The sequence below is a fragment of the Sminthopsis crassicaudata genome, chromosome 2 (genome assembly GCF_048593235.1).
Source record: "Sminthopsis crassicaudata isolate SCR6 chromosome 2, ASM4859323v1, whole genome shotgun sequence".
Classification (NCBI taxonomy): domain Eukaryota; kingdom Metazoa; phylum Chordata; class Mammalia; order Dasyuromorphia; family Dasyuridae; genus Sminthopsis; species Sminthopsis crassicaudata.
The window spans coordinates 466,551,598-466,565,181 of NC_133618.1; the positions used below are offsets into that span (position 1 = coordinate 466,551,598).

Genomic DNA, 13,584 nt, shown 5'->3' on the forward strand with positions numbered 1-13,584 from the left:
GCTCTGTCCTCTTCTCTTTGGGTGTTGCGTTTTCTTCCACAGTTTTTTAAAAAGCAGAAACGGTTAATCCCCGAGAGGACGGTCTGGAAGTACTTTGTGCAGTTGTGCAGCGCCGTGGAGCACATGCACTCCCGCAGGGTGATGCACAGAGGTAACATTAATCCGCTCTCTCTTTTCACTGAATAATAATATAATGTTCCAATTAGTAAGTGGCTACATTCAAAAACAATTATGCTGATGTGCAGCCAACGCATGTTTGGAGAGACGGCAGCACTGGTGAGATGGATTTCTCCTGGTTTTTTTTTTTTTTTTTTTGCTTCCTTGTTAGAGTCAGTCCAGAGTGAGGGGAGCATTGTGAAGAAGAGCTGCTTTGTATTCTAATCACTGGTATTAAGTCAAGTGTCAAACCTGCCATTAGCAGAGTGTCAGAAGTGGAAGGCTGCAGCTTGGGGGGTGCGGCAAGCTCCATGGCATCGACTTCATTGTGTTAAGCGTGATGTCCTGATGGAGGAGTGGTGGGGATTTCTTGGTTCCCCCACAGGGTTTCCCACAATTTGCCCGCCTTCCTGGACTCCTTAGAATCGGGCAGAACCTTAGAGCTCAGGAAGTTCCACAGAGCTAGAAGAAGCCTTAGAACCCAATGTGGGAGAGCAGGTGAGATGACAGGCTTAGTCTCTAGCAGGCTCCTTAGAGGACACTTGGTCTCTCCCCCAATATTTACAAATGAGGGAACTGAGACCAGGGATTAAGGTCAGTCAGGCCGCAGTCAGGGCCTCCGACTCCAGAGCAAGGGCTCCCTAGGACTTTGCTCCATGGGGGTCCAACCTGTTACTCTACAAATGAGGAGATAAAGTGACTGGCCCCAGGTCATCTAGCAAGCCAGTGACAGAGCCAGTTCCGGGACTCAGGTCTCCTCTTCCTGCCCAGCGGTTTCCACAGTTCCGCCCGCCTTGTGGCTGCTCTGGGGGTGTTCGGGCAAATCTTTGGGAATGGGGAGCCTGAAGACCCAAGAGGCCTCCTGAGTCTGACTTGTAGCTTTCTTTCCCTCCCAGACATAAAGCCTGCCAACGTGTTTATAACGGCCACAGGTGTGGTGAAGCTGGGAGACCTCGGGCTGGGCCGCTTCTTCAGCTCCAAGACCACGGCAGCACACTCCTTAGGTAAGCCCCTACCTTCCCAGAGGTCAGTAAGATTTGGAATTAGGGAGTCTCACCCTGTATTTTCTCTTATTTTAAAGCTGGTACGAGTAAGCCTTTCTTTAAGAAAGGCTTCCCCAATTCTTCTTCCTCCCCTTCTCTCTTTTCTTTCTCTCTCTCCCTCCCTTCCTTTCTTTCCTTTCCCCTTCCCCTCTTCCTTTTCTCCAACCCTCCCCTCTCCTCTCCTCTTAAATACTTAAATACCAAAGACGAGAGATGCCGATAGGACCCATCATGAAGACATTTCTGCCCACGTTTGTCTTGGAGTAGGTAATACAAGAAAGCTGTAGAGCCCTGGATTCTCCTGTGCTTCTTGTTTCTTGGCACTTTCCAGTAGCTGCTGCAAGGACTTGACCTTTTTTCAGGTTTTTATAAAAGTCAAATGTGCTTGAAACTTGCTCTTTCTGAGCTTTTTAAGCCATAGAATTGCTGGAAGACTCTTCAAGCACAGAATCTTATGAAACGTGGAACTTAAACTATTAGAGCTGGAATGGACCTAGACACGATCTATTCTAGTACTCCCATTTTACAGATGAGAAAACTTAAGGCCCAGAGAGGGGAAGTGACTTGTCCATTTTAGCCAAACTGTGATGAGAAATACTAGACAGTGTTATTATTGCTATTATTTATATTAAAATTTTCACCGAAATGTTATGGGGGAAAGGGAAATTGTGAATTACAAAAAAGTTCTATTCTACTTTCTTTCCCCAACCTCTTAAAAATGGTTTTGGGCCCAAATCATTTCTGTCTCACCCCAAACTTACAAGCTGGTCTGTCTCTCATGTTCTGACACCTTTGTGCAAGTGACACACATTGAGTGTAAACAGAATGATAATATGGGAGCGTCTTTTGGTTCACGCGAAAGAGCTCTCTGAAAAATATGATTTTTTCATGTAAACTGTTAGTGTGCATTATTCATATAGCTCCAGATGGCTGTAAGACTTGTAGCGGATAGCATATGATTTGGTGAAATTTATTAATTCTGGTGATCAAACAGTGGTAGCTGTTTAAAGTGCTTTAAAAAAACCAACTGTGTCATACCCCTCTGATTCAGAACATTTGAATACTAGGAAGCTGGCTTTGCTCTAAGTCACTATTGGGTTGGTTATTATCTTGTTCAGAAATAATACTAACCTTGACTATTATGGCTCAAAGGGCCAGTTTCAGTTGGGGGGGGTCTCAAAAGATAATGTTTGTTTCATCCAATTTATTCTTTGTCTCTTTTCTATTCATGGTGAAATCTAAGTATAAGTCACATTCCCTGTGCTATTCTGATATTTATGTCGAGGCTCAAAGAATCTTAAGAATATTAGAACATAAAGTTTGACAGTTGGAAGAAACATTGGAATCCAGAATGTTAGAGCTGGAAGGGACCTTAGAGAATATCATATTAGAAATGGAAAAGCTCTTTGAACATAGTGTATAAGGTTTCGGTTTGGCATAAGAACCTTGGTTCTGTTCTTTGCTAATCTTGGATAAGTTGCTTAAATCACTCTGAGCCTCAGTTTCCTTATCTGTAAAATGAAGATGTTGGATTAGATTCTTAATGATCGGATTCTCTGAATATTGGAGCATAATGTAGCACTGCAGAGGACTTTAGAATAGAATCTTAGAACTTCTCTTCAGACATTCATTTCCTTTTTTCTGGACTATTGTAATGTAGCTTTCTAAATGGTCTCCATTTATTCATTTCAATCCATCCCACACAGTGGGATGCAGGTCTGAGATGTTTGCCTTCTGCTCAAGAAGTCTCAATGCCTCCCTATTACCTTAAGGATACAACACAAGCCCCTCTGATATTTAAAGCCTTTCACATTCTGGCTAACTTACTAGACTGATAACAAATTATTCCCCCTTCACACACTCCATGCTCTAGCCAAATAGGCTATTCTTTCTATATGATGTTTCTTCCTCTCCCATCTTTTTCCATACCTTTGCACAGACTAACTGTCCTCTTTGTCTAGAATATATTCTTTTCCCATTTGTGAGTCTTGGAAACCTTGATTCCTTTCATGTTCCACATGAGTCCTTCTCTGAATTGTTGCTATTCCATTCCCCTTTCCAATTTTTTATTTGGTATATGTCCTGTCCAGGGTGTGCCTAGTGTCTCAAGTGTACAATTCTAAGCTATTCACACTTTATTTACTTGTCTGTGATCATGTATCTCCTCAGTAGGATTTAAGCTTCCAAAAGGGTTTTTATATTTGTATCACCAGTGCCTGATGTGTGTTGGCGTATAGTAGGCACTTTAATACATTTTTGATCGATAAATCATCTAGAACTATTTCCTTATTTTATAGATGTGGAAACTCGGGTTCAAAAAGTTGTTAGTTGCTCAGCCTCCCAAAATGAGTCAGTGGTAATGCTGGGGCTCAAACTCGGGCATCCTGACACTCTGCCAGCCAAGAGCTCGTCTTATTATACCAGCCCCATGATTGTTTTTCCCTTGATTCCACTGAGGCTAGAACTCTGCTTTTAGAACATTAGTTGCAATACCTTAAAAATATATTAATACACATGCACACACGTGTGTGCACACACATTCATGCATGGCAGGTGGAACTTTGCTTTGTACCTTGTGATCACATCAAGGGTAAGAGAGGTATGGGGAAAAGAGACAAAACGGAAGAAACTGAGAGAAACCAGTCTTTTCTCCTGAGCAGCTAAAATATCCCTAATTTTATCTTGTTAGATTTGAGCCTCCTTTCAATACTGCACACACATGCTCACACACACACACACACACACACACACAAAACCATCAGAGCCAGTTAAGATCACATCATTAGGAACGGGAAGAAACATGATCTTTTCCAATAATATGATTTTATCTAGTTTGGCTGCTGCACTTATTATAATAATAAGAATAAATTGGGACTTAGAAATGGACTCTGTCTGAGCATACAACCCTTATCCTTGGACTAATTGAAGATTCCTATGTAGTTATCAGGAGAGCATCACTTTGTAAACCCCTGTCTCTTTTCCAAATGCAGATAAAAAATATTTTGAACATGAGCAAAATAGGAATGGGTTGGGGTGAAAAATGATTTGAATTTGGACTGAAGAGCCCAAGTTCTACCCTAGTCTTAGTCCTTTGCTGTATGGCCTTGGGGCAAGTCCAGGAGCCTCAGTTTACTGCTATGCAGAGAAGAGATAAGAATACACAAACTCTGTCTTTTAAGATTTTGAGGATCAAACAGGGTCAACATTTTAAAATCCCTAAGCTTCATGTGAATGTCAGTTCATATTTTTATTACTAAATTTCTAGCTGAAGGATGGAAGGGGAAAAAAAGAAACCCTGCTCATTACAAACCAAAATAATGAATCAGTTCTTCAATCCCCAACTTTTTAAAGTCATTGAATTAGTTGTCATTCAGTCAGCAGGCCTGAGTTCTAATCTCTGCCTTTGGCATTAACTTGTTGCATGATCTCAAGTAAATTACTTTATTTATTTGAGTCTCATTTTCCTCATCTATAAAATGAGGAATTTGGATCAACTCAGCTCAAAGATTGTCTCCCTGAGTTAACCTTTGCAGAGCTTCTCGAGCTAGGAGGGACCCTGGAGATCTAGTCTAAACGACCCTTCCTTTTATAGACAAAAAACTGAGTCTTGGGTGAAGTGGTGTGTTTATGTTCTGTATTCTGTCCCCCAACATTCCTTGTTCCAAGGATTTGCTTTTGGCTTTAACTAGTTTTGATTCTTTGATTCTGTTTCTAGCTTCGATGGGACTGGGGGGATAATTCTGCATCTGTTTAAATATGCATTCCCTCATTTTAAGGTAGACCTACTATGTGTTGTTGTAGTGTGGAGCAGCATTGCCATAGCAACTCAACTGATCTCTGATCTCTAAAGCGACTGACCCATGAATTGAACATGGGACTTATGCAAATACATTCTTCTCTTTCTCTTCTCCCCCAGCCCTGCCTCCCTTAGATTTCATGTTTGCTCCCATCAGCCTGGCATAAAAGGGCATTAGGCAGTACTACAGCCAGTGTGACAGGTGTACTACCCGGCGGTGGCAGCGCGGCTGCCTTCGTGTCAGGGACCGCAGCCATAATTAGAGCAAGGAACAGAATAAGCGTCAGACGAATTACCAGGCAGCAGATCATATTTGTCAGGCAGGATTGCATACAGGAAAAAATAAGTGACAGAACACGCCGGGGTAATGAAAGAGAAATGAAGGATTTGCCCGTACACAGCTCACAAGATTCAAGCTTGTGTCTCGCTTGGAGCAAGAGCAGCCAGTTGCTGCAAGGCAGTCCACGTCTGGAAGGAGGGGAGGCGGGACCCACTTACGCCAATACCTGATGGACAGAGAGCCCTGTCAAGGGGAGGAGTGGGGACTCACCACCTGCCAAAGGAGAGCAGCGGCCTCCCCCAAGCCATTCGGGAAATGGTATCATGCGGGAGAGTGGGGGGGAGGACATCATCTTTGGGCTGCAAGGGTTTGAAAGGCTGTCTTGAGAAGAGAGATTAGATTTGTTCTCCTTGGCCCCAGAGGGCAGAGCTAAGGGGAGGTGAGACAGCCCCAGGGAAGGTACTTCCAGCTTACTGTGAGGGAGAAAGCTATGGGAGGCAGCCGGGACGTTGGGATGGGGCTCTTTCCTCGTTGTGTGATCCTTCCACGGGCCTTCGTGGGGTGAAGGGTTTGTGTTAGATGATCTTTAAGGATCCCTCTTTGCTCTAAAATCATGATTCTGATGATTAGCGCTATCCAACATGGGATAGGCTACCTTGGGAGCTCCTTATTCTTAGAGGTATTCGAGCACATGGGCAGACACTAGCAGGGGCTATGGTAGAAGTGGTGGAAAGGCTGGACTTTGTGATCTCTGGTCCCAAACCACGTGACCGCCCATCCAACCCTGAGATTCCATAAGGTTCAAGCTGAAAATGGCAACACGGTGAAGAAGGTTTCAGTCTTTGCAAAACAGGCAGCTATGCTAGATGGAGTCCCTTCTACCTTCTGAATAGCAGGCTAATGGAACTTGTAGATTCTAATCATGGAACAGGTTACCCCCAGAGGGGAGAGCAGTGGGAGTCACTGAACAGGATGTACTTGCTATTTCCTTCCCATGTGATCTTAGGGACAGGTTACTTTATACTTAAAATGAGGATGATTATACAAACTCATAGGATTTTTGAGTTGATCAGATGAGATCATGTATGCAAAAATGCAAACACAAAGTGCCATATAAATGCTCATGTTGATCATTATTGAGGTTAATTGTGGAAATACCATGTAGGGCAATTCTAATATTCTGTCTCCCAGTGTAAGAGAAAGAGTGAGCTAAAAATTAGTTCTGAATTAGAATTACCTGAGGGTAAAACTAGAAGTAATTGGTAGAAATTGTAAGGAGGTAAATTTTGAGTCAGGATGAGGAAAAGTCTTTTAATAATTACAGCTGTCTAACAGTGAGCTAAAAAAAAATGCTGAGGTCCCTTGAAGCTCCAAGAGCTGCAGAATCTGAGTTGGAAGGGACTTTAGTGGTCTTTTAGCCCACTATATGCCTGAAAAGGAATTCATTCTGCCACAAGCTCAATAAATGGTCATCCAGAATTTACTTGATGATCTCCCAGGTGGGCTGCTTGTTACCTCCAGGGTCACCTTATTCCTTACTGGGCTCCATTTGAAACTGCTCAGGATTCCAGGAGGAGGGTTGTGAGAAGGGTTGGGTGCAGATGATTTGTCTGAGATGGGGATACAACTTGAAGAGAAGACAGAGCAGGGACATAGTCACTCCTAAAATGTCAGGAAGGCAGTGAAGAGACCCAGGCAGCGGGCTTCCTCTAAAGTAGCACGTTGCCCCAGGAGGGTGCCTGTGCTAACACATTGTGGGATTTGGGATTAGGCAGGAGGGCATAGTCCTATTTACCTTCAGTATTTGTACACAACTGCTTGTTTGTTATCTCACTATAAGCCTCCCCAATGACAGATACTGTTTTTTGCCTTCTCCTCCCCCCCCCTTGTTTTTTTTTTTGTTTTTTTTTTTTGTTTTTTTTGGCTTCTCCACTTATTTAGAGCAATCAGCTCTAAATAAGTAGAATGCACATATCTTATAGTTGTTCAGTAATTTCAGTCATGTCCAACTCTTTGTGACCCCACTTGGGGTTTTCTTAGCAAAAATACCCGAGTGGTTGGCCATTTCCTTCTCCAGCGCATTTTACAGATGAGGAAACTGAGACATAGGGTGAAGTGACAGCTATTTGAGGCCATATTTGAACTCAGGTTTTCCTTACTCCAGGCTCAGTGCTCTATCCACTGTACCACATGGCAGGCACTTAACAAATGCTTATTGTCTATGACTATGAATTCATAGAAATTGATGAATCTCAGCAAGAGCATTTATTGTTGGATCAGTCCACATATTTGCTCTCCCATATCCTGTTTCCCATATCTCCTATGTTTTATTTCCATTTTAGAAACCAACATTGAGGTTCTCAGCCTTAGAGAGGTCATAGGCAGGGCCGGTCCTCAGTTACAAAGATAATGGAGCTGTCTGGGAGAGGGCTACTTGGAGAGAGCAGTCAGGCTGCTTTGCAGGATGAAGAGGTCCCCAAGCTCTTGCCCTATTTTGGCCTCCAGTGAGAATTGCCAAATCCCCAACTTTCTTGATTTTCCTTAAATGGATATCTAATGAAGTGCTTTCTCTCCTCTTATACCCAATTCGCTAAACATTTCATAAGATCTAGAGCTGAGAATCATCATCATCATGAACACTTCATCTAGATTTTATGAACTTATGGATATGTATGCACACATGTATACATGTATTTTATGTACATATGGTGAGGAGTAAACTGAGATTCTAAACCGAGATGGGTCGGTTCCTTTTCTCTCTCTCCTTCCTTCCCCAAAGTTACCAAGGGCAGGGTCGGCAGCAAAGGAATTTGCTACTTAATGCTGTATGGAAACATAGTCTTTATTGATTAGAAGAGACACCGGAGAGCCAGTGGGCAAAATGGCTGCATGGTACAAGACCAATTTTGCAAAGAATAGATTTTTGAGGACTCTGTTTTATACAAGAGCACAATCATTCAGATGCAGTGATGTAAGGAGGTTCTGGAGAGTGATGTCAATAAGATAAGGATTCTCTTGTTATGTTTTGGGGACAGACAGAAGTCTCTTCCCAAAAAGGAATTTCCTGCTGGCATTTGGTCTATCTGAGTAGATTAGAATGCGGGCTGTAAAACCCTGGCCAGCTCAGATAGCCCAAACTAGTTTGACCACATCTTGTATCAAAGGTCCAAGTCCCAAAGGAAGTTGGAGATCAAACAAGGAATATCAAGGGGCGGTTACCGCCCTCAACACATATACACATACAGGCACATACATATTCTTGTGTGCATATATAATTACATTTCACTATAATTAATTTCCATTGTAATTCTCTGTACTTTATTTTATGTATCTAAAAACATTATTCTGAGAAAAGACCTATAGGCTTCATCAGACTTTCACAAGTATCTATGACACACAAAAGAGGATAATTCTCTCAGTTTGCAAATGAGATAATTTAGGCCTACTGAGGAAAAATAATAATAATGTCTAATATTTTTGTAGCATTTTTGAAGTTTTGAAAGTACTTTACAAGTATTATCTCATTTTATCCTCGTAACAACCTAGGAGGTAGATGCTAACATCAGCCCCATTTTACAGAGGAGGAAATTAAGGGTCAGACAGTGGTTAGGTGACTTGCCCAGAGTCCTGTAGTTTATGTTGGGGTCCTACTTGAACTCCAGGCCTCCTAAGTGCTCTCTCCTGTGTCACCTAGATGTCTCCCAAGACACCCAGCATCTTCCCATTAGATTTTCTCAAGGGAAGAGAGTGCACTTCTTCCTTATCCCCAGTGCTTAGCATCAGCACACAGTAAACACTTAATAAACTCCTATCAATTGACTGGAGATAACTCTGCCATGGACTCATGGAGCTGACACGAGATCACGGGATTCCTGAGAAGTTGTCCTTACTCCTGCCAGACTAAGGCCGCCAAGCTCCCATTTTCTTAGTGAAGCTGAGAAATTCATTTAGATAATGAAATCCCACTTTATTGGTGGGTAAGGATATACTTGCTCTTAACTCTGCAAACAAGAATGATTTTGAAATGCAGAACAAAACCCAAAGAATCCAGATCAAAAACCAAAAACATCAAAACCAGAATAACATCAAAAGCATCAGAAAGAAAAAGAAGAATCTTACTGAGAAACTATTTTAATAAAATCAGTTGTATATATGCCCAGTGACTGGAGAAAGGCTCAGGTCCCACAGAGGCATCTTCCACTGTGAGTAGGCTTGGAAAGCAGACATTATGAAGAAAAAACAGTGCAAGTGAAGTGTTAACCCATTATCATTCATTCGAACAATGAATATTAAATTATTAACAGTAACAAATAGTATAAAAGATGTTATCAAAGAGATATGAGCCTGGAAAAGCAGATAGGCCCATTGTGTAGTGAGAGTGGGAGTTAACAGATGCAGAGCCTCTATGCTGTATAGTTTCTTTTTTTAAAATTTATTTTATTTTCAATTCAGGGAACAAAACAAGAATTTCCATATTACAGTACAACAAAAAGATGATTGCATACAAAACTGCAAAGCTACCATGTACAACTTGCTGTTCCCTCCAAAAATACAATGAAATTATCATACAGATCTCTTTTTTTTTCCTTTTGTTCCTTCCTCTCCTCCCCTACCTTAGAGATGGCTAGTATTAGACATAAATTGACATATACATATATATATATATATGTGTGTGTGTGTGTGTGTGTGTGTATATATATATATTTCACACACACACAAACACACAATGTAAAATTATTCTATATACACTTCTGTTTACCAGTTCTTTCTCTTAATGCACATAGTATCTCTTTTCAAAATATATCCTCTATTTCTAATTTGTGTATTTATAGGAATTAAAAATGGCTTAGTTGCTCAAAACTGTTCTTAAAACAATGTGTCTATTACCATATATGATACTCACATTCAGAGATATAATTACTATTTGTGAATTTCCCTCCATCTTACTTTTTCTTATTATTTTCTTTCTCAGCCTCTTTTTATCTTCTCCCCATACTTTTCTCCCCTCACTTCACCCATCCCTTTCCCCCAATCCTTCTCCCACTTCCCATCTTAATCCACATCCCTCCAAAAATTATCCCATCCTCCTAAATCCCAATCCACATATTCCTCTAAAAGTCTCCTATTTCCCCAGTTTTCTCACCTCTCTACTTGTTCAGAAAACTTCTACACTCTTCCATTAAAAGCTGCATATATTCTAATATTAGGAGACCTAAGGCTCCCAGCAAATTGACTAAACACCTTCCCCTCCCCCATTAAGTTATAACAAGATCTGGAAAAGAGTTACACACTGGAGAATGCATGGATGGGTTGCAATCTTCATCATTGGAGGGGGTGCCCACCTCACTCCTCCACTTCAGTGAGTTCAGAAGTAATATTCATAACTACCATTTACAAAAGGATGTTGGAGGCGGGATTTAAATCTAGATCCCTATCACCCAAGTCCACCACTCCATTTGTATTCCACAATGCCCTTCTTATCGTACCATCTCGAGAACAGAAAGTGAATTTAGAGCACTAAATAGAAAGAGATATTTCAGGCTATCCATGGTGTTCTAACATCTACATCTTAGTCTAATCTAGTTTAAGTCTTGAAAACTAGTGAAATGGGATGTGTGTGTGTGTGTGTGTGTGTGTGTGTGTGTGTGTGTGTGCGCGCGCGCATGCATGTACGCCTGCCTGCCCCTCATGTGTACCACTTGTCTCTGCTTTAAGTACCTTGAAGCCAGGGACCTGAAGTATTCCCTCTGGAAAGGACCTTAGAACATAAAAATATTAAAAAGATACTTTTCCAGCTCAAAATGATCTTTGAGATGATACTGCCAAATCTCACTTTAGAGAATAGGAAACTGAGATGCTTGAAAACCCGTTTTACATGGTTTTTCATAGACTGTGCCTGGAAGATTGGAATGCATCATTTTTTTTTAATCTTTCCTTCCTCTAGGAATTCAGAGACCTAGCCAGTACTGAGTACACTAGACTGCCTAACAAATTCTCTCATCAGTCTCTCATTGTCTCTGTCTCTCATTCTCTCTGAATTCTGTCTGACTCTCATTCTCTGTCTCTCATTCTTTAACTCACTCTCTCACCTCTGTCTCATTCTCTCTGACTCTCATTCTCTGTCTCTCATTCTTTAACTCACTCTCTCACCTCTGTCTCATTCTCTCTGACTCTCATTCTCTCTCTGTCTCATTCTTTAACTCACTCTCTCACCTCTGTCTCATTCTCTCTGACTCTCATTCTCTCTCTGTCTCATTCTTTAACTCACTCTCTCACCTCTGTCTCATTCTCTCTGACTCTCATTCTGTCTCTCATTCTCTCTCTCATTCTGACTCTCATTCTGTCTCTGACTCTCATTCTCTCTCTGACTCTCATTCTCTGTCTCTCATTCTTTAACTCACTCTCTCACCTCTGTCTCATTCTCTCTGACTCTCATTCTGTCTCTCATTCTCTCTCTCATTCTGACTCTCATTCTGTCTCTGACTCTCATTCTCTCTCTGACTCTCATTCTCTCTCTGACTCTTATTCTCTCTCTGTCTCTCATTCTCTCTGACTCATTCACTGTGACTCTTGTTCACTGTGACTCTCAATCTCTCTGTCTTTCATTCTCTTGGTCTTTGGTTCTCACCACTGTTCTCATCCTCACCCAGGCCCTTCTAAGTTCTGAGAGGCTTCTGGCCTTAAAAGTCCCTTCAAATCCAGTTTGTGTGGGTCATTTAGTGCCCACCTCTTGGCATAAAAGTTAAGATTGGGAGAGCAAGCAAACAGAATGGCCTTGCCTTCTGATTCGGAATCGTCATTTCATAGCCTCAGATCACAGCAGCGTAAATGGTGATGTGATGAGTGAGTCCTTTTTCTTATTGAAGTTGATGCTTTGGGGTTTGGTATGAGTCTGGGACAAAGCCCTTCCTTAGCAAGTCTATTATTGCTTCTGTGGGGATGTCAGAAAATGTACAGTAAAGTCTTCCCTTTTTCTTCCCCACATCCTCTACTAGTTTCCTTGTTTAAAAAAATAATGGTTTAATTTCTGTATAACCATCAGGGGAAGGCAGAGATGGGCCCAGGTCTCTTCCTGGCCAGCAGTGTGAAGGAATTCCCCTGTGCTTCTTACTGAATTGCCCAGGATTCCAATCTAATCATCTGGGCTCACCACTATATTGCTTTAGCCAATTTGACAAGGATGACTATTAATCAGAAACTTTCTTTGGACTCTGCCCAACTGGGAATTGAAGTATTCTTGCACATATGAAATCACCTTCAGATGACTTTCTAAATCTCTAAATGGAGGCTAGGATCTGCCATGAGCAAGTACATGCTGTCCCTGTCTTTTCTCCCTGAACTCCCTGAACATAGTAAGGGTAAATGGTTAGTTACTTCTTTGTTTAAAAATTTGGTTTGGTAGCCCTTGCCATGACACATCCTATAAAAACAATTTTGGGATTGTTACCATTCTGAGGGATGCAGTGAATAAAGTGCCGGGCCTGGAGTCAGGAAGACTCATTTCCCTGAGTTCAAATCCAGCCTGAGATATTTACTAGCTATATGACTCTGGGGAAGTCACTTACCCTCCTCTGCCTCAGTTTCCTTATCTGCAGAATAAGCTGGAGAAAAAAATGACAAACCACTCCAGTATCTTTGCCAAGAAAATCTCAAACGGAATCACGAAGAGTCATAAGGGACTGAAATGATTGAACAACAAAACATTCTGAAGATCATTTGATTCCAGAGTTGGAAATTTTATCTATAGAAGATAAAATACTGAAATTGGGAAATACTTTATAATGGTCTCTATCCCTAACATTTGATTCTCAAAAGGCCCTCTCCTATTTTAACAACCTAGACACTGAGTTGTTTCCCATTGCTAATACTCTGATCTCAGGTCCCTTCTGGCTCTGACAGTTTATAAATAACACCTTTTTTTTTTTTTTTTTTTTCAGAAGTCACATTTTCCATTGACATTGACCAGCTCTCATTGTATCTTGTTTTGTTCATTCTTGTCACCGTACTCTTCCTTTCCTTCTCTCATGCTCTTCTAAAATGGGATTGGATTTGTCCTTTCAATATTATGTGAATCTGCTTGTCCCAATAACCAGGTACCTACAGGTAGCCATAGGACTCTCAGAAAAGCACATTAATTAGGGAGTCCTAAATAAGTAACAAAATATATTCTTCTATTTCATTTTTATTCTCAAAAAAAAAGTTGAACAGGAATTTTAAAAAAAACTTACGTGAAAGCTTTGCCTTTTTCATATACAAAACCATGAGTATTTCAAAACATTTCGAAGTTTGTTTTGACAGGAGTGGAATGT

General features: G+C 41.2%; 1 protein-coding gene across 5 annotated transcripts in view; it reads left to right on the forward strand.

Annotated features, from left to right (window-relative positions):
- Window positions 1-13,584, forward strand: part of NEK6 (NIMA related kinase 6) — a 166,796-nt gene that overhangs the window by 127,655 nt on the left and 25,557 nt on the right. For all 5 annotated transcript variants that reach the window (XM_074293056.1, XM_074293057.1, XM_074293054.1 and 2 more), the window contains 2 exons: window positions 43-151; window positions 1,053-1,160. In XM_074293056.1, coding sequence (XP_074149157.1) covers window positions 43-151; window positions 1,053-1,160 — 217 coding nt within the window. The remainder of the gene's footprint in view (window positions 1-42; window positions 152-1,052; window positions 1,161-13,584) is intronic.